This window comes from Dicentrarchus labrax, unplaced genomic scaffold (genome assembly GCF_905237075.1).
Source record: "Dicentrarchus labrax unplaced genomic scaffold, dlabrax2021, whole genome shotgun sequence".
NCBI lineage: Eukaryota > Metazoa > Chordata > Actinopteri > Moronidae > Dicentrarchus > Dicentrarchus labrax.
The window spans coordinates 21,702,288-21,724,081 of NW_026136714.1; the positions used below are offsets into that span (position 1 = coordinate 21,702,288).

Below are 21,794 nucleotides of genomic sequence, written 5' to 3' on the forward strand. Positions count from 1 at the left end.
TTTAATTGAAATTCAAAAGAAAGGAACGCCATCTTTAGCAGTAACAGTAATTTGGAGAGTTTATAAGCAAATTAGTGATTTCAAGTTAAATGCAAACAACAGAATTTTGGAAAATTATGAAATATTGAACCAACTAGCTCTAGCTGTCAAATTAAATGATAAAATATTATGACAGTTTGAACCTAGAGCAAGTACACTCAAAAATAACTAAACCAGGATCAATGAACAAAGCATTTGAGCTGCTGTTGAGCTGAGAGCAGTTTAAGGCTCTAGATCGCAGCAGGAGGGAGACCACACACAGTTGGTTGATATTACTGATCAGCTTCCAGGTGGATGTCTGTAGTTTTCTGAATGTAGCCTACAGCTTGACTGGGCCTAACAAGATAATGGTGATGAAAGGTGCATCTGAAGAAGTCTATTTGCACCTTTGTATATTATTTACAACATCCTTGGTGTTGTGTTCATGCTCATCTCACGACCCGTTATAAAATGTGTGCAGATAAATCTAGGATAAGATTAAAGATTGTTAACAAGTAAAAAAAACAGACTGATAGGGCAATGACTTATCAGTTAGTTCTGTCCTCCAGACTATCATACGGTATCAATGACCTTCAGTATATCACGCACTCATTACAGTGCTTGTCAAATGTCATCTGTCTTTATAAACAACATCTAATACACTGAGAAATCCAAGTCATAAATTGAATACATTTCAATAGATTAATACAGATTACTCAACCATGTAAAGTTAAGTGTCATCATGATGCTTTTAACATTGAACCAAACCTTAAAGGAATACTCCACCAAATGAAACAACCCCCTGTAATGTGGAAAGGAGGCTCAGTGTGGTTTGGTGTGATTTGCTTCTTCGACTCAGCACGGATTCATAGCAACATCAAACTAAATAATTTACTACTTGCTAACTTTTCCTGGATCCTTCAACTGGATCTCATGATCTTCATGTACTTCACAGTAAACAAGGACGAATGTACAACCCGCAAAACAAAGATGGCAGCGACCATATTGAGATGTATTTTCTTTGTATTTGTACTACGTTGGTCTTTTTAATGTCGATTTCAAATGCTCCTATACACTTGTTTACATTGCTGCTTTAGTCCGGTCACCAATTTATGCATTGCACAGTGTTGCTGTGCGTGCAATACAATGTAAAGTTTTGTTTTCTAGCTGGTTTGCTAAATATGCTAATGTAGCTAATAATAACACTAGCCTGCCACTGCTCCTGGTGGCTCGAGACAAATGACGAAATGAGACGAAATGTTAGTGTTTCTGTAGAAAAACATTATTATTTCACATTGACCTGAAACAGTACCCAAAAGCAATAACAAGACAGCTGCTGCACTGGTGGTGTCCATGTTCTTTCCAACTTGTAATGCCCAAAGACAACTGGAACGCTATAAGTGGTACAAGCCCGTAAATTAAGTCACGTTCGCGCGGCAGAGCAACTCGGGAGGGGGATTTACGAGACAAATGGATAGCAGAAGCATAGTGGGTGTGGTTACGTCGTATTACTCCAATCCAAGTTCATATGTATATTTACTCCCACTCTGCTGGCCACTGGTACACTGTAAACCTGAATAAGTTAAGAATACTCAAAATTTTTGTGGAAACCGATTACCTCAAAGTTTTTGAGTAAGTAAGTTACAATATTTAAGTTTGGAGTACTTACATTTTTTAAATCATTTACACTCAAAAAGTATTTTTTTTTGTACTGTACTTAAAACATTTGTTTTAATTTGTATATATTTTTAAATTTTTTTTGTAATGACTTGTTCTGATGCTATGGTACTTAATTGATCAACATCTTTGAACTCAAAAAATATACTGGTTAGTAACCAAAAAGATAATTTTACACAGCTCATAAACTACTATTTTTTAAAGTACAGAATACTCAAACTTCTTCACATAACAAATGTAGAATATTTCAGTGGTTTTATTCAGATGTTTTTTTCTCCAAACCACTTTGGACACAGCAACAGAACTGTAAGCATACAAACAACACATACAAACATCTGTATGGGTGTGTGCATAAATCTTTGCAAACATGTGTATTACAGATAAGAACAAGAGCACCAGGATCTTAAGTGCTCAATATCAAAAAGTATGGCAGCTTAAAATCGTTTATCCATGGCCATCCAACTTCCAAATAACGCGATAAAAGATTTGAATTTTGATTAAACAATAAGGATACCAAAAAAAAAATAAAGACTTCAAGTCTATACCAATTGTAAAGACAGGCCAACAAATGCACAATCTGATGTAAACATGTAAACATGTAAAAATGTAAACAACCCGTTTGGTTGGAGGAAACCTTGCATATCATGAAAAAGAACTGTAAACACATATACATCCACACATCATTATATAAAAACAGGTTTGTATGGTTATGTGTAAAACACCGCAAATGTTTAAATGTTTGTATCTCAGTGAGATAAGCATTGGGAACTTGTGCTCAGTGTAAAGGTATGGCCTTTCAAAACAGCATCTTCAAGTTATTTTACATCTATGGCCATTCTACTTCAAAAACATAACTTAAGGAAATAAATAATTTCAAATGAATAAAAAATAAATTAAATAAATAACCAAAAAGTAAATCTAAAGATATCAAGATAAATCATTGCACATAAAAAAACTAATTAAATTAAAGCTGCAAGCAGCGTTGGGCGGGACCTCGCACTCCACACAACTCGGGGCGTGCTGTGGCCGCATCGCATGCCGTCATAACACGTGCGGACCTCAACATGAAAATCTGCCGTTAATCAGCTCAAAATCGCCACGCAGCGCTTACTTCCTATTGCCAGTAGGTGGCACTATCACTATGTCTGAATATTGTCATGTACACGGGTTCAGGGCGGGACTGTTATCAAGCATTTGAAGTGTGGAGCCGATTGGACAATGTACACTCAAGTTATAGCAAATTCGTGTTTTGTGGCGGTCCATCAAAATTTCCCGCCACCCCACAGACACGCCCCCTCACCACAGTCAACACATATCATCAACAATGTGTTTTCAATTCATAAGTAAATTTCAGCTGGATCTGATCATCCTGCGAGGAGTAGAACATGAAAGTATAAAACGTGATACTTCCTGTTACCAATATATACCCTTAAATGCATCACAGTTTGACATTCAATTCAACCTGGCCAACTTTGAGGGAACGCCACGGACACGCCCTTTAACGTACAGTCACAAATAGCACAACTTTTAATCAGCACCATTTTTTGACTGTACTGACTAATTTTGAAGCAGATCCGATAAATTCCCTAGGAGGAGTTCGTTCAAATACAAGGCGAAAAATCACAGAAAATGCGCACGGAATTCACTATGGCCAACTTTGAGGGCACGCCACGGACACGCCCTTCAACGTACATGCACAAATAGCACAACTTTTAATCAGCACCATTTTTTGACTGTACTCACAAATTTTGAAGCAGATCTGATAAAATCCCTAGGAGGAGTTTGTTCAAATACAACGCGAAAAGTTCGCCGAAAGTGAAACTTTAAATCAAAATGGCCGACTTCCTGTGGGGTTTCGGGTATGGGTCCAAGAGGCTTTTGTTTTACGTCCCGGCATGTTACACGTGCCTACCAAGTTTCGTACATATCGGTGAAACGTGGCGCCGGGGCTGCTGTTTTTTTATCCTGTAGGAGGCGCTACACACACGACAAACACGATTTTTGGTATGTGAGCTTCAGGCACTACTCTACACGTGCCCTGTGAATTTCATATTCATAACTATTACGGTCTCCGCACAGTGATTTATCATGCCAAAAGAGTGCCACCTAGTGGCGTATTTTTTTTGTCCTTTTTAAGTGAGCCTCAGGGAGCCATGGGGAAGCATCGTACAAAGTTGCATCTTAATCACACATACCGTTAGAGATATAAACTTCTTAATTCTATAGAGCGCCACCTAGTGGCGATGACCTGAAATTGTGCACGATGCTTAAGTAAGACATCTGGAACTATGGACCCCAGTTTGGTGTCAATCGGACATACCAATGTGGAGAAATGGTCCACTTCCTTTTTGACGAAAAATCCACAGGAAGTGCTAATTTTATAGCGTGCTTATTGTTTGAAATTTCAAAAATGTTCAAATTACTTTTTTTGCCAGGGCGGTCCGCAGGTGCTAGGTGAAAAATTTGTGCGAATCGGACAAAGCGTGTAGGAGGAACACGAAAAAGTAGTTTAAAGACATTTCGCGCTCTAACGAAAAAAAATTATAGGTGGAAGTGGGCGGGGCCTATATGGGAGATTCAGCTCTATTCACCGAACGCGTGGATACCAGTTTTTTGAATGTGCGACAAACTATGCAGAAGTTATTAGCCTAAACGCATTTTTTATGATAGTAGCGCCGCCTACTGGTCAACCTGAAAGCGACGCATAGAATATAAAATTTTTCACCAGGCCTGACCACTTTGCCAAATAAAATTTACTTTTCGTATATGTTCAGGGGGGCAAAAACGCAATCAAAAGTGCTAAAAATAATAATAAGTAAGAAGAAACATAGCAAAAACAATAGGGGCCTCCAGCGGGTCGCTGCGAGGTCCCTAATTAAAGCTGCAAGCAGCGATGAACGGGATCTCGCAACCGGCGCGCGTCGGGGTGTGCTGCGGCAGCGTCACGTGCTGCTGGGGTGCGCTGCGGCCGCGTCACGTGCCGTCGTAACAAGCGCGTACCACAACATGAAAATGTCACGTAAATCAGCTCAAAATCGCCACGCAGCACTTACTTCCTGTTGCCACTAGGTGGCGCTATCACTATGTGTTCAGGGCAGGACTCTTATCAGACATGTTAAGTTTCGTTGCAGTCGGATCATGTATGCAGAAGTTATGACGAATCCCTCTTTTTATGGCGAAGGAACAAAATTGGATGCCACGGGACACCACGCCACGGGCAGGAAGTTTGACGAAAAAAACTGAAGAGCACAACTTTTAATGGTGAATGTGTTTAGATGGCTGTGTCCAAATCTGAAGTCGGTCCAATAAATGCCCTAGGAGGAGTTTGTTTAAATACAACGTGTGCAAATCGCAACAAAATCCAAAACGGCCGACATCGTGTTGGGTTTGAGGTATGGGTCCAAGAGACTTTTTTTCTTCTTTTATCATGATACACATGCGTAGCAATTTTCATACATGTCAGTCATACCTGTCCTGGGGGCTGACTCTTGGGGGTGTGGCTAAGCCATTTTGCGACGCCCATCCACGGGACCAAGACAATACCTCGGCGTTCGGGACCATCGAATGCTGTGCAAAGTTTCATGAGTTTTCAGGCATGTTTAGCCGCCGTCGCCATGGTAACATGGTTCCATGCAAATTCTTAAGATTCATAATATGTGATCCTCATCCTCCTAAGAAACTTCTCACATAATTTCAGCTGGATCTGGTCAATATGCTTGAAGATATATATAAAAGTACAAAAAATACATTTCCTTTCACCACTAGGTAGCGCTCTCACTATTACTGAATATTATCACATAGAAGTGTTCAAGGCGGGACTCTTATCAGGCAAGTGAAGTTTGGAGCCGATTGGACTATGTACACTCAAGTTATAGCAACTTTGTGTGTTTTGACGCCACGCCACGGACACGCCCTTTAATAAGAACTCACCACAATCCAGAAATATCATCAATAACATGTTTTGCATGACTAGATTTCAGCTTGATCTGATCATCCTACTAGGAGTAGAACATGGAAGTATAAAAAATGACGTTTTCTTTCACCACTAGGTGGCGCTCTCACTATTACTGAATATTATCACATAGACGTGTTCAGGGCGGGACTCTTATCAGACAAGTGAAGTTTGGAGCCAATTGGACAATGTACACTCAAGTTGTGTTTTGTGGCGGTACGTCAAAATTTCCCGCCACGCCAAAGACACGCCCACTCACCGCAGTCATCACATATCAACAATGTGTTTTGCATTTTATAAGTAAATTTCAGCTGGGTCTGATCATCCTGCTAGGAGTAGAACATGAAAGTATAAAACGTGATACTTCCTGTTGCCACTAGGTGGCACTCTGACTATTACTGAATATTATCACATAGACATGTTCAGGGCGGGACTCTTATCAAACATGTGAAGTTTCGTTGCAGTCGGATCATGTACGCAGAAGTTATGATTAATCCCTCTTTCATGGCGAAGATTTGAAATTGGATGCCACGGGACGCCACGACACGGGCACAATGTTGGATGAAAAAAACTGACTGCACTGACCAATTTTGAAGTAGATCCAATAAAACCTGTAGGAGGAGTTAGTTAAAATAGGAGCCCTGAAATGCCAAAAATGACATCACAGTGTGACATTAGTTCAAAATGGCCAACTTTGACGGCACGCCACGGACACGCCCTTCAACGTACAGTCATAAATAGCACAACTTGTAATCAGCAACATTACTGTCAAGTTTTGAAGCAGATCTGATAAATTCCATAGGAGTTTGTTTGTTCAAATACAAGACCACGGACTTCAAAATGGCCAACTTTGACGGCACGCCACGGACACGCCCTTCAACGTACAGTGAAAAAATGAACAGCATTCATTCAGCACCATTTTGTGACTGTACTGACCAATTTTGAAGCAGATCTCAGAAATTCCCTAGGACGAGTTCATTCAAATGCAAGGCGAAAATTCACCGAAAATGACCACAGACTTAAAAATGGCCAAATTTGATGGCACACCACGGACACGCCCTTCAACGTACAGTTACAAATTGAACAGCGTTCATTCAGCACCATGTTTTGACAGTACTGACCAATTTTGAAGCAGATCCGATAAAGTCACTAGGACGAGTTCGTTCAAATACAAGCCCAAAAAGTCAAAATGACCACAAAATGATGAAAATTAAAAATTGAAATTGCAGACTTCCTGTGGGTTTTGAGGCATGGGTCCAAGAGGCTTTTCTGCTTCTTTTACCATTATACACATGCGTAGCAATTTTTGTACATGTGGGCCTTACGTGTCTTGGGGGCTGATACTAGGGGGCGTGGCTTAGATGTTTGGCGACGCCCGTGCACGGGGACAATGTCATATCGATATTTTAGCTACGTTTGAATTTTGTGCAAATTTTCATTCCATTTTGAGGATGTTGCGGGGGTCAAATATGCGGTCAAACAGGCACCAAATAATAATAATAATTCTAACAGGAACAATAGGGTCTTGCACTTGGTCAGTGCTCGATCCCTTATTAATAACCAAAAACGAAATGTAAAGATATAAAATCTATGCCTTTTGAAAAGAGAGGCCAACAAAAAACTCAGTTTTTCTCTATATAAACGAATTAAACACAACCTTTTGGTCCATTGTCTTTCTCCTGCACTCACCCTGGTGCATTTTGGGAAGTTAGTATGTATCTATTTTGAGTGTTACTAAGACACATGCACACACGCACACACACTCTTCCAGAGCTTTAAACCCCATTTTCATTTTCCCTAAAGCAGAAAGGAAAATCCCATTTAATAAGGGACATCTTGGATAGAACAAACAATGAAACTGTCATGGCTCTGCTCCCCTCCTGCTCCCTTTGCTCCTCCCCCTTCCCTGTGTGTCTGAGGGTGCGGCCTCCATTCTCCTCACCTGCTGCCTGCTGTCTCACCTGCTCTCAATCATTCATCATGCCTCAGTCTTCAAGAACCCCGGTCTTCCTCCCATTCATTGCCAGATTGTTTCAGCCTATGTGGTGGTAACTCTCGTGGCTCTTTTCAGTGTTAAGTTAGGCAACTTCAAGCCCTCTTGTGTTTTCCCTGTGCCTGTCCCCCGGTTAACCATTTCTCTCCCGTGCCCCAGGGTCCCTTTGTGCAGTTTGGCTTCCTGTGTCTGCTCACCTGTGCCTCTGTGTCTCCAATCTCTTCCGCCATCTCACCCACCCGTTCCTGCTGTGGCCGCCCCTCATCCCCCCTGTGTGTGTGTGTGCGTGGAATAAAACCCCCTTTAAACCTTCCATACTGTCTGAGTGTCTGCTCCTGGGTCCGGTCCTAACACCAGCCTTGACAGAACAATCTGGCCAGCATGGACCCAGCGGACCCAGACTCCGTCCGAAGCGCACTGGTCTACCAGGGACAACGAGGGAGCCAACAGGAGAAAGTCCTTGACGAGATCGTGGCAGCCATCCAAGACCTTCGCTGCAGTGTGGCCGCCCTTGGTTCCAAGCTCGATCAGGTCTCCACCCCTCCCACAGCCCCTACCACCGCCACTGAAGCAGCTACTCCCTCTGCCTCTCCAGCCATGCAGCATGCGGCTCCTCCTCCTCCTCCGCCCCGGGAACCATACGTTCCTACACCTGAACGGTATGCTGGGGATTTGGGGGCTTGTGGGCGGTTTCTGCTTCAGTGCTCGCTAGTTTTCCAACAACAGCCGTTGACCTACAGTTCTGATAGCACCCGAGTGGCTTTTGTGATTAGCTTATTTTCAGGGAAACCAGCTCAGTGGGCAACCGCCCTGTGGGAGAAGCACTCCCCTATTTGTGATACCTTCCAGCGATTTTCTGACGAATTAAGAAAAGTTTTTGATCATCCAGTGCAAGGCAAAGAGGCAGCTAAACGCTTACTGAATCTTCGTCAGGGTTCTGGTTCAGTAGCTGAGTTCTCAGTCGAGTTTAGAGTTTTAGCGGGATAGAGTGGTTGGGATGAAGAGGCGTTGCAGACTGTTTTCGTGCATGGGCTGTCAGAGGTTATGAAGGACGAGTTAGCGGCTAGGGACAGCGCTGCTAGCCTTGACGAGCTAATCTCACTAGCAATTAGGCTTGACAATCGTCTTCGTGAGAGATGGCGTGAGAAGTGGGGGCGCTCACAAGCCTCTCCTTTCCATGCCTTACCCAGAGCCACCATCTCAGTAGATCCCCAGTTAGCAGCCCCATGCAAACATCCCTCGAGCCAGGTACCCCCCGAGCCCGTAGAAGAGCCGATGCAATAGGGTCGCACCCACCTCACTCAGGCAGAACGCCAACGCCGGATGAGGTCCGGGTTATGCATTTATTGTGGCCAGCACGGTCACTTCTTGGCTGCCTGCCCCCAGCTGCCAAAGAAAGAAACGGAGAATGGTGGTACTCCTGTGAGCCAAGTCCCCACTTCCTCCTCTGCCCCTCTTGGTCGCTTGGCAGTCCCTCCGACCTTGCATTGATTATCGAGGGCTTAATGACATCACCATTAAGAATAAGTACCCTCTCCCTCATTGATCCGGCATTTGAACCCCTTCATAAGGCTAAAGTATTCACGAAATTAGACCTCCAGAACGCATACCATCTTGTCAGGATCAGAGAGGGAGACGAGTGGAAGACTGCCTTTAACACCCCTTTAGGCCACTTCGAATATTTGGTGATGCCCTTTGGATCGACCAATGCGCCAGCTGTGTTCCAGGCCATGGTCAATGATGTGCTGAGAGACATGCTGAACAGGTTCCTGTTCGTCTATTTAGATGACCTACTCATCTTTTCGCAGTCCCAGGAGGAACATGTTCAGCATGTCCGGCAGGTACTCCAGAGACTCCTAGAGAACAAGCTTTACGTGAAAGCCGAGAAATGCGAGTTCCATGTGACATCCGTGTCTTTTCTGGGGTTTATTATTGAGCGGGGGCAGGTTAAGGCTGACCCAGCCAAGATTCAGGCCGTGGCTGATTGGCCGAGACCCACCACTCGCAAACAGTTGCAGCGCTTCTTGGGGTTTGCTAACTTTTACCGCCGCTTTATTAGAAATTATAGTAAGGTAGCAGCCCCCCTGACTAAGCTTGCCTCGGTGAAAGCACCGTTCGCTTGGTCCCCTGAAGCAGAAACAGCCTTTCTAGCCCTGAAAGAGCTATTTACTTCTGCCCCGGTGCTGCATCATCCTGACCCCTCCCTCCAGTTCGTGGTGGAGGTGGATGCCTCTGACACTGGCATTGGGGCAGTACTCTCCCAGCGATCCCCCAAGGACCAGAAGTTGCACCCCTGTGCCTTCCTCTCCAGACGCCTGTCCCCAGCCGAGAGGAACTATGACGTTGGGAATCGAGAGCTGCTGGCGGTGGTGGTAGCCCTTCAGGTGTGGAGGCATTGGTTGGAGGGTGCTGCTCTCCCGTTCATCGTGTGGACGGATCACAAGAACCTGGCGTACCTCCGCTCGGCCAAAAGGCTCAACTCCCGTCAGGCCCGGTGGGCTTTGTTCCTTGATCGTTTTGTTTTCACCCTCACCTACCGACCTGGGTCCCGCAATGCCAAGCCAGATGCCCTATCACGCCAAGCCGACCCCGAGACGCCGGGGACTGAACCAGAGACCATCCTTCCGGCTTCTTGTGTGGTGGCTGCAGTGAACTGGCGGATAGAGGCTCTGGTGAAGCAAGCACAACGCTCACAACCTGACCCAGGTAACGGCCCCCCTAACCGACTTTTTGTTCCAGACTCAACCAGGTCCCAGGTCCTCCAGTGGGCTCACTCTTCTAAGATCTCTTGCCATCCTGGTTACCAGCGAACACTGGATTTCCTACGGCGGAAGTTTTGGTGGCCATCCATGGCGAGAGACACGAGAGCCTTTGTAGCCGCCTGTTCTGTCTGTGCCCACGGGAAATCCTCCCACCAGCTGCCAGCTGGACAATTACACCCCTTGCCTGTTCTAAGTCGCCCCTGGTCCCACATCGCCCTGGATTTTGTTACTGGACTGCCTACCTCTGAAGGTAATGACACCATTCTCACTATTGTTGACCGTTTTTCTAAGTCTGTCCATTTCGTGCCTCTGCCCAAGCTCCCCTCGTCCCTAGAGACTGCCAAACTCCTGGTCACCCATGTGTTCCGCCTACATGGAATCCCTCAAGACCTAGTTTCAGACCGTGGTCCACAATTCGCCTCCCAGGTTTGGCGAGCCTTCTGCCAGGCCTTGGGCGCTTCTGTCAGTCTATCCTCAGGTTACCACCCACAATCCAACGGCCAGACAGAACGGGCTAACCAGCAATTGGAGGCTGCCTTGCGCTGCGTCGTCGCCCGACATCCGGTCTCCTGGTGCACATTTCTTCCGTGGATCGAATATGCTCATAACTCCTCACCTGCGCTGCCACAGGTATGTCCCCGTTCATGGCAGCTTATGGTTTTCAACCTCCATTGTTCCCATCTCAGGAAGGGGAGGTGGCGGTCCCGTCAGTACAGGATCACCTGCGCCGCTGTCGCCGGATTTGGACTGAGGCTCGTGCAGCCCTGCTACGGACAGCGGCTAGAAACCAACGCCTGGCGGACCGCCACCGACTCCCTGCCCCCGATTACACTCCTGGTCAGAAGGTATGGCTGTCTTCTCGAGACCTGCCATTGCAGGTAGAGCCTCGAAAGCTGGCTCCACGATTTATTGGACCTTTTTTGAAGTGGACAAAATCATCAATCCTGTGGCGGTGAGGTTAAAACTCCCTCCGTCATTACATGTGCATCCTGTGTTTCACGTATCTCTCCTGAAGCCTGTCTCCTCCAGCCCTCTGTGCCCTCCGGACGCCCCCCCGGCTCATTGACGACCACCCAGCCTACACAGTTCGCCAGATCCTGGACGTCCGACGGCGGGGCCGGGGTTTCCAGTACCTGGTGGACTGGGAAGGGTACGGGCTGGAGGAGCGTTCTTGGGTTCCCCGGCACTTCATCCTGGATTCCTCCCTTCTTTCGGACTTCTACCGATCCCATCCTGACAAGCCCGGTAGGCCGCCAGGAGGCGTCCGTTGAGGGGGGGGGGTACTGTCATGGCTCTGCTCCCCTCCTGCTCCCTTTGCTCCTTCCCTGTGTGTCTGAGGGTGCGGCCTCCATTCTCCTCACCTGCTGCCTGCTGTCTGACCTGCTCTCAATCATTCATCATGCCTCAGTCTTCAAGAACCCCGGTCTTCCTCCCATTCATTGCCAGATTGTTTCAGCCTATGTGGTGGTAACTCTCGTGGCTCTTTTCAGTGTTAAGTTAGGCAACTTCAAGCCCTCTTGTGTTTTCCCTGTGCCTGTCCCCCGGTTAACCATTTCTCTCCCGTGCCCCAGGGTCCCTTTGTGCAGTTTGGCTTCCTGTGTCTGCTCACCTGTGCCTCTGTGTCTCCGGTCTCTTCCGCCATCTCACCCACCCGTTCCTGCTGTGGCCGCCCCTCATCCCCCCTGTGTGTGTGTGTGTGTGTGTGCGTGGAATAAAACCCCCTTTAAACCTTCCATACTGTCTGGGTGTCTGCTCCTGGGTCCGGTCCTAACACCAGCCTTGACAGAAACAATGCAACAACAAACATGCTTTCATGATACAGGTGTCTGGACAAATCCACAACTTCTACATTGTCATTAGCAGGTCATTTTTCAAACAGAGCAAAGAAGGTTTGAGTGGTGCACCATCATCCAACCCCATGAGTACCTTCTGAATGAAGGTGAACGTGTTAACAAGCTTTTTTGGGTAGTCCAGATGCAAAGCATAAACCAGCCCAAACAGTAACACATTCTTCGGCAAACGTGGCAATGTCCATAACCAACTCATCTTTCACCACAATGGCTGTGCTTGCAGGACTGAAGTGAACTGGAGATGTACTTCTCTCTGTGACCACTGTGAGAATACCAACAGGAGTGTCACTGATGTCTGGTTCCTCCGATTCCTCACTCTAGAAAATGCAAATGGGGGTTCAAATATGGTTAGCTAGAATGAATCAGACAACTGCATTTTTGCAGCAGGTGAGTGTTTCTTTTTGAGTCATCATTACTCAGCAAGAACATGGATAGGTATTTTACAATAGAGTCATAATGCAAAAGTACACTGGTAAGTATTTCTGAACACTTTTCTACAGCTGCCCACTCAACAACTAAGTATATGACTAAGTATTACACAATAACTACAAAGATAAGTAACCCCTCCTCTCCCCCTCCAATTAAGGTTAAGTGGCTCAACTAGAAAATTTCCTCTCAGAAATTTTGTGAAATCCCAGGGACCTCTGCTGGGGTGCCATCTTAACCTGTGTATGTGTCTGAGAGAGACAAAGAAAGAGAGGAGTGTGTATGTGATGGTGAGAGAAAGAAGCCTTAGGGCCATAATTACAACACCAAGGCACTTCAAAATAGCTCCAATGGTAAAAGGTGATTAGTGATGACATCTTTAATATAAATATATTAAGACTTACATTCCAAGTCTTGAAAAACTGTGTGTCCTCTTCCCGCAGGTATACTGAGAGAGCAAGAAGGGCAACAGTGCGTTTCATGTTAATATCATGCACATCCTGGGAGGATAAACAAAAACAGATGAGAAAAAACCAGGGGCCCTTTGCTGCCAACATGACTTACTCTGCTAGTAAGTCTAATTGAGAACAGGTTAAAAGTGAAGGACTGCCCCTTGTATTTTTTTCAACTCACCTCAATTTCATAATACTGTAGGATGTCTCGCAGTGCTCCTGCCACCCTTCCAGTACGAGCTGACTTCTGTCTGTAAAGTCCTATGAGCTGTGGAATGTGCCGATCTAGTTCAGCATAAAACTGGTTCCGTAAATTTACGTTGGTGATCCTGTGGAACTCAGCACAGACCTACAAAATAACAATGACACACAAAGTATGTGAAAGACGTAAGAGTAAAACACCAAAGAGAAATACCTCATAAACACTTTGAGTCTGTTTTATTGTTTTTGTTATTTTCTTTTTTACCTGTGATTGGACCTGAAGGGCAGGCCATCTCTCCAGAAAGTCCTTCACCAATGGGTCTCCCTGAACAATTTCCTGACGACAAAGTGCAAAGGTTGTCTGCATGAGTTTCTCTATTGATTGTAGGTTTCTGTCGGCTCTATCAACTTCAGCTTTCATCTGTAGTCTCATTTCCTCCAAACTGTCCTCGTTTTGTCCTCTTGGGAAGTTTGGTAGAAAGTTCACTTCAGCCCTACTGGCTTTTTTAATGTTGAAGTGGGGATGTGCTTTCTCAGGATTATTCCTGCTTCTTTTCCCTGTATTTACAGACACCTCCTTGCATCCAGATCTTGCCAGTCTAGTACGGTAATTTCCCATTTTAAATTTCAGGCTAATTTTCCATCCGTACCACCCACTCGCACTCCCCGGCTCTTTCAGACATGGGTGAGCGTTAACCAGGGCTTCAGCTGCCATGCCTACATCTCTGTCGCTTGGGTACGGTTTGAAAGAGTACATTAAGGAGGCCATGCTCTCTAGAATGTTGTGTTTTTGTGCTCTGTTTAATTTTAGAGTCTTTCCGGAGCTCTCAAAAACACTGTTCCCCTCTTGCAAGACATGTTCAACTTCATACGAAAAAGTTGGGACAGGGAAAACATCAGGCCTTGGTTTTTGCTGTTGGCTTACAGGCACATGAGGCAGGATATCTGTGTCCGAACTACCACATGAACTTTGATAACCTTCTGATCTAACAACTCTAAGCGTGCTCTTCTCTGGCAGGTCTTCTACGTCAACCAAACAGCAGAGCTCTCCTCCGAAGTCCGGATCCTCATACTGTTACGTGAATTCAAAGTCCAGCCTTGGCTTAACTTTGTCTTTCAAGATGCCAATGAGCTCATCAACTGATGTTGGCCTCTCATTCAAAGTCACTTTCACAGCCACAACAGTGGCTATGTAGACACGAAGAAGGTACTTTGGGGGCATGGCCATCAGCTGAAAATCAAGAGAGAGAACAGTTAACAAATTTTGTAGGGAATGAAACAACATAACTTATTCTGAAAAATCCTCTCTACACATTCATTCACACAATCAAAAACTTAGAATGAAAGAATTTAGATATTTGACTTAGATAAAACATTACTTTCATCTTAAAATCAACTCAATATTCAGATGCTTTGTAGTTTGAGCTACGGTATAAAGGTATAAATTACTTTCTGTGCAGCTGTATGAAGTGCTTGGGTGTCAACAGAAGTGATCCTTCAACATGGTACGCAGATAGTGGTGAGCTGTCATTAAGCTCTAATATGTTGTTGACAGTTAAATTTCCAGGGTAAAGTCTGTACGATCTCAAGTGTTCAATGTAACATGACTTGTGCTCCCTGCATAGAAACATTACATCACTGTTAACAAGTAGGATCTGTTCAATCCTGCTAAACTGAGGTAGTCCTCCCTCTTGTCCCACAGATACAAACATCCCAACATCATACATGGTGCTATCCAAAGTGATGTTTGACGTGCTGTATATCATACTGCTGTCTGTTTTTTGTCTAATGTACTGTTTTGCAACATCTGGAAGCACTGAGACCAAGACTGAAGACACATTTGATGCCTGCTGGTGTGGTTTAAATAATGAGGGTGCACTGAGGTAGTATGCTACCATGTGCTGATGCCGTGTTGCTAGGGTTTTCAACACATTCTTAAAGTTTTGTGTATCGTGTATTACACGCTTGAAAAACCTATGCTTTCCTTCGAATCTCATAGTCCACAAATGGACAAGGGGTCCAAAACAACGTATCAGATCTGGGTAGTGCTCTAAATAGTGATGCTTAGGAAGCTGAACTCAGGGAAAACCTCCTCAAGCATTTGTCTGTGATCATGAATCTTGGTCTTCAAATACTCAATAGATACATCATCAAATGTTGGGGACAAGACTAGTTCAACAATATCTTTTAAATCCCATCAATATAGTCCAAGTCCCATCTCCATCAGGAACTGCCTGGCCTATCATCAATGGCAGTAGTCATAACAATGTGCTGTTTTCGTGACCATTACCACCAATTGACCGCTTTCTGGCAAAGGTCTTTGAAACTGGCCGTGGTCTGTTAACTTTATCCGAGTTTTCGTATGGGAATGACATGATTTTCGTGTTTAGTCCCTCAAGAGTAAAATATTTAAGCCTTATCATCTCCTGAATGCAGAGGGCCAACTCTACTGGCACAATGCCCTCAAAAAGGTCATGTAAAATATCAGGTGGGAAGCCAGTGGTTGTGTGAAAATGCTGTAAACTCTCATTCAAGACACAATCCCCTTTGACACCAACTGCACTGTGACTCTGATCCCCTTGCGTAACAGCCAGCAAATTACGGTCATGACTGGCTTTGGTCCTCAGACAAAATTCACCGTCTCCAACTTCATGAGACTGAATCTGGTCTTGTGTGGCATTGCAAAAACGACAAATGTGTCCTGCACGGAAGGATTACATGAAGCGTGCTAATGTGTGTGCTGCCAGGTTGTCAGACACAACACAAAGAACAGTACTTTGAACTGACTGGCCAAAAGACTCAATGAATACACCGTCTTGTTCAAGTGTGCTAAGGTCTTGTAACAAAGGACGGAGAACTGTTTGGTATCCATACTTCTGGACATCAGGGACCTTACAAATTGCTGCTAGCTGAATAACATGCAGCGCTGATCTGTATTTAAGTGGTAGATCTGCAAGCACCCAGTAAACTGAGCACAGTTTGTGTATTTTTCTTGAAGTGCCTAAAGGATTGGCTATTTCAATTGGTTTGATTTTGCCTCGTTCTGACGTCATTACGTTGCATACCTCTGTGCATTCAAAGGTTTTGAGCAAGACAATAATGATCACTCAGACAATTTAAGTAGCACGAAATTATAACTACAGTCCTCGTTCGGAACACTTAGTAACTTAAAGTTGGGTTGACTTGATAGCGGATTTTGATTGCTGTTTTCACAATACTTTTGAGTTAGTAGTAGTGTTCGGGTTTACAGTGTAATAATTACACTCAACAATGATTAAATTTAACTACTTCTGAGGAAAATATCAGTAACTCCGGAAAAATTACTCTCCGGTTTTTCCTGTGTAGGGAGACCAAATGCTCTGAGTGTTATGAAACTGTGTTGCTCATGCATGAGACTGCAGGTAGAAATGAAGCTCGCCTGAATAGCTGGGAGGTCCCATTTGCAAACGCAAACTCTTGAAAAGATGATTCTCTCTTCTAGCGGAGGATTTCCATGACAAGTGTGGTATTGCAGCCCTTACTTTTGTGAATTTTTGCAATCTACTTCCTGCAGCACCAGCCATGACTGGGAGGGTTTATTGTGTTTTCACCACAAGTTCATTAAGGTCCAGTGTGTAACATTTAGGAGGACCTAATGGCATATAATCCTCAAAGGTTAGAAAATAAAATGAGAATCATGTTTTTGTTACTTTAGAATGAGCCATTTTGAGCCGCAATATGGAAAAGACAAACTAAAAGTGTGGTCCTAAATTTCACAGCCACCATAGTTACTCCTACATGCTTGGAACAGGAGGGAATGGCAAGTGGGTTGTAATCTGCAACTATGCTTGTTGCCACTAAGGACGTGATTATATGTGGTAATGCTCTCTATTAAATTTTGTATTTCCAAAATGTTTAACTACTACTTCACTTATTGTTCTTCATAAAAACGACAATGCTTCTTGAAAGACAGTGAAATAAAAAAGAAATGTTCTACCCTCCAATCCTGTGTTCTTTTGTCAATTCTTCAGTTATCAGGCGTCTACTCAGGATAGGCCTTCCTCCTGCCTTGGAAGAGCTATACACATTGAACTACTACCAGGTTATGACCATCAATGACAATAATCAACTAGCAGATCTACAATGAGCAATGCACAATGTACAACAGTAATGAGTTTAAAATCTTAAAATAGTTAATATGGTGCGATGAGAAATTAGAAAAAAAGAAGAAATAATTCAAATCCAAATACTTTTATTTTCTTAATGAGAATAAAGTATATTAAAGCATACAATTGACATACAATGTGTCAGATATTGTATCTTATGGTGCCTCTTCACCTATTATTTCAGACACAGGGCATGGTGCCAGGAATAGGTTCACAATTTCCCACCTCAATGTGGATATTTGAAACTTGATTGATAGTGGACGTCCCAGAGATGGACATTGACCTGGTCTGCCCATTCCTGTAAGTGCGCCTGAGGCTTGCAGTGAAAGGGATCCTTCCCTGCGACCTATATCCAATCAAACTGACTGTGCAGGTGTGCCTTGGTGGGATCGTGATTTCCATAGAAACAGAGCGCTCATTCTCTTGTACAATGGTGTGTCCACTTGAGAACTGGAATGATACCTCACCGCCGACTTCTACACTTCCAGAAATTATGCCAGGGATTCCTCCAGTGAAGGTCATCTTGACACCGGCCTTGAATGAATGGGTGATGTCCCACCTTTTCTCAAACCGCTCTTTGCTTGAGTAACTAGGTCTTAACGGCACCTGACGGCAGTCATTGTTGATGTTGCTAAAGTTATTCATGCTCTCTAAAACAGGCTTGGAGATTTTAGCTCCATCTATGTTGTAACGGACATCCGAGATGTCCTCACTGAGTACATCTTGATTACAGGTTAGGACCTGGTAGCTCTTGTAAAAATACTCACTGCCTTTCCAGGGAAGGAAGAAGGCCTCATTCCTAACATGTACCTTCCCAAGACCGTACTTGTTCTTACCAACATATATATCATAATCCCAACACGTTCTGACTGAATGTTGAGGCACTGAACCATAGGAACCGTCCTGCCACTCCAAGATCTCAAAGTTGTCTTTGTTCACCAGGATATCAAATGGTTCACCTCTCACCTCTTTGTCTGCATAGGGGTAGTGGCAATAAGGACCGTAATTAGGGTTGTAGAAACCGGCATGACAATTGTATTTGCAGACGTAAGTGTAATCACCATCACTGTTGGAAATCCCCACATATCCACCAGGGAGACTGCCAGTCCATGTCATCCATTGGAGGTATTCACTATTACAAAAGGAGGTGGTCTGTCTCTTCTGTCTCAACATAGCAGAAGAAGGAAGAAATTCATCTGTTGACATTGTTCTCTTAGAGGTGATTTCAGGAATCCTGTCCTCTGGAGCTAGGTTCACGGAGACTATTAAAGAAGGGAAAAGGCATAGCCACATTGTGTTAGTGTCATCGGTCTGCTGGATGCTAATTTCTGCTCTTACTGCTTCTATGAGAAATGATTAAAGTGTATTTTGCAGTAACTCATTTTCCTTGGTTGTTGTTTGGCAATAATGTGCATTATGATGCTTTCATGCTGTGGATAAAATCTGAATACTCACTCATGTATCAGGAGCATCATGACCTGATATGATATGCAACATATTTCCTCTACAAGTGTTGCATTGTTTGGAAGAATTTCTATTGGATTATCAGACAAGTAGCAGATAGTGTACAGCCTCTTAGTAAAACTACAGTATAATTTTGTGTCGTCAGTCAGCTGTCATTAGCAGGAAGACTGTTTTCAAGCTAATACTAAAATACTGTTTTTATCTCTGTATACTTCTGTGATGTGTACAAATTCAAAAATGAGTGAAGAAATAATAAATAAAATATAAATAATGACTGAAGAAGAAATTCATAATGACAAAAAAAATTACCATTTCTGTGCTGTGAGCTTTTCTTCACAATGTCCTGAAGACTGGCCGAGGACAGGGGCAACAGGAGCAACAACAACAAAGCTGGAAGCTTCATCTGGAGATCAAATACAGTCCAAACTCATTAGTACATGTAACACATTTATTCTTGTTGGCCACAAAAAATTTTTGCTTCATTATTGAAACAATATGAAGCTGTTCAAGACAGAAGCAGACTTGATGAACTATGTTGCTGTTTGTAAGATGGTTTAAGGCAAAACTAATCTCAGAGTAGTGATAATATATTAGAGAAAATGATTTCATTCATTTGGCGACATTTATCAAAAGAACATTTGCAACATTTAAAACTTATATTGAGTAATAATGATTTAATACAAATAAGCAACTGAAAATGTCTAAACAGAAAAAAAATCGACTTATTTACTTCATAACATGAAGTCATATCATTACATAATATATAATACTTAATATTTTGATGACAGCGACATTGCTATGGAAAAATAATAACTTTACTTAATTATTTTAAATAAATATAACTTATAACTTATATATAATTAAGTGACATTTACTTAATATCTTCACGAATGTTAATTTTAGTGGTATGTAAAAAATAATTTTATATTGGCAAGTTGTACTTGTAATTGAAATGTATTATCTTACAATCTCAAGTTGTTTTTTTCAGTATTGTTGATACTCATTACACAACCTCACATGCCTTAAAACCAAAAAAAAGTTTTAAACCAATGAAGTGAAATAAGTGAAATAAATGTACTCACCATCATAGTCACAGATATCACTCACAAAAGGTTGAGCGTAGATAGCTGTCTTGTTGCTGGATTATATGATATAGCAAGGGGTCAAAGGCCCGTAGGGGAGAGCCTAATTTGTTGTTGGAAATGTAACAGTCCAGTTTAGTCCAATCTAGTTTTTTGAGTGTTACAACATACAGTATTTGAATTGGATATGTTCCAATAAGCCCATAGGCTGTGAACTTTGTAACTTACAAGTTCTGGTCCAGAACACTGCTGCCAGTTTCCTGACAGGTTCTGGGAAGAGGGACACTATAACCCCTAGTCTTGGTTTTAATGTTCTCCTATTTGTGTAAAACCCTTCATGGGCTGCCCCCATCCTATATTGCAGACCTCGTAACCCCTTACTCTAAATCCAGGTTGTTCAACTCGGCTGACTTAGGGAACAACCCCTAGACTGTGGAACAACATCTCCCCTCAGATCAGATCTGCCCCTGCCACTGGCTCTTCTAAGGCCAGGCTGAAAACATACTTATATCCTCTACAGTTTGAGTCCACATGTGGCAGATTTTTTGTCTGGTTCCTATGTGTTGTTTGTCTGTACCTGTATGCACTCTATGCATGCTTTATAAATAATTTTTATTTGGTTTGTAACATTTACTCATGTTTTCTAATATATATATATATATATATATATATTAAAGGTTTCAAATCTTGGTTCTTCAACAACTAATAACGAATAACTTTAAAGACACCTCACTGGAACATTAGTGGCATAAAGGAACTTGTTGCTTGGCCACCATTTCTATTTGGTTGAAATGATCAGGACACTGTGGACATTTGCAGGCAGCAGAGGGCCGCAACGGAGTGACCGAGAAAGGAAGGTCGACAGTGTGATTTTGGATTCAGTCTATTCGGTGGCATTTGAAGTATTTGTATTCGTTTTTTAATTAATTTATTAATTATTCATTTTAATTCAAATACCATCAGTTAATCAATCAAAACTTCAAACAAATATTTTAATTTAACTTGCAATGCAAGTTCATTTCAAACACATTATTTATTTGCCAGCCTTCAATGTTAACAAAACAGACTGATAAGGCAGTGACGTTAGTTCTGTCCTCCAGGTTATCATACGGTATCAATGACCTCCAGTGTATCACGCACTCATTACAGTGCTTGTCAAATGTCATCTGTCTTTATAAACAACATCTAAAAAACTGAGAAATTCAGGTCATAAATTGAATAAAGATCAACAGATTAATAAAGATTAATCAACCATGTAAAGTTGAGTGTCATCGTGATGCTTTTGACAGTAAACCAAACCTTAAAGGAATACTCCATCAAAAAACACAGTCCCTTGTAATGTGGAAAGGAGGCTCAGTGTGGTTTGGTGGGATCTTCTTCTTCGACTCAAGTCAGCATGGATTCACACCAACATCAAAACTGAATTTAAACTGCAAGCAGTGATGATCGGTCCCTCGTACTCGGTGCACGTCGGGGTGTGCTGCCGTTAGGTCACGCACCAGTACATCTTGACAACACCAAGCTACGAAAATTTCACAGAAATCACATCAAAATCGCCACACCAGGCTTACTTCCTGTTGCCAGTAGTTGACTCTATAACAACGACTGAATATTGGCACGTAGATGCGTTTAGGCCAGGGCTCTTAACAAACTTGTGAAGTTTGGGTCCAAATGGAGAATCGGTATTGCAGTTAGGATTAGCAGTACGGGTAGTGTTAGAGTTTCTATTGTCATGTGGTAGATGAATGTTTTAGGTGGGGTAGTAAATGTAC

General features: G+C 43.2%; 2 protein-coding genes across 3 annotated transcripts; both read right to left on the reverse strand.

Moving 5' to 3' along the window:
- Positions 1 to 12,075: 12,075 nt before the first annotated feature.
- LOC127376464 (uncharacterized) lies at positions 12,076 to 14,555 on the reverse strand. 2 transcript variants are annotated; one of them, XM_051423385.1, is made up of 4 exons: positions 13,597 to 14,555; positions 13,312 to 13,479; positions 13,083 to 13,126; positions 12,076 to 12,569 (listed from the first exon to the last, which is right to left on the reverse strand). In XM_051423385.1, the coding sequence occupies exons 1-4, from the start codon at positions 14,098 to 14,100 to the stop codon at positions 12,452 to 12,454; spliced, it is 834 nt and encodes a 277-aa protein (XP_051279345.1). In that variant the 5' UTR covers positions 14,101 to 14,555; the 3' UTR covers positions 12,076 to 12,451. The 2 variants fall into 2 exon arrangements, with proteins under 2 accessions (XP_051279345.1, XP_051279344.1); XM_051423384.1 differs by having other exon boundaries at positions 13,083 to 13,178.
- A 2,990-nt stretch (positions 14,556 to 17,545) lies between these two features.
- Positions 17,546 to 20,178, reverse strand: LOC127376478 (natterin-3-like). The gene is made up of 3 exons (XM_051423407.1): positions 20,023 to 20,178; positions 19,250 to 19,343; positions 17,546 to 18,738 (listed from the first exon to the last, which is right to left on the reverse strand). The coding sequence occupies exons 1-3, from the start codon at positions 20,026 to 20,028 to the stop codon at positions 17,657 to 17,659; spliced, it is 1,182 nt and encodes a 393-aa protein (XP_051279367.1). The 5' UTR covers positions 20,029 to 20,178; the 3' UTR covers positions 17,546 to 17,656.
- Positions 20,179 to 21,794: the final 1,616 nt, after the last annotated feature.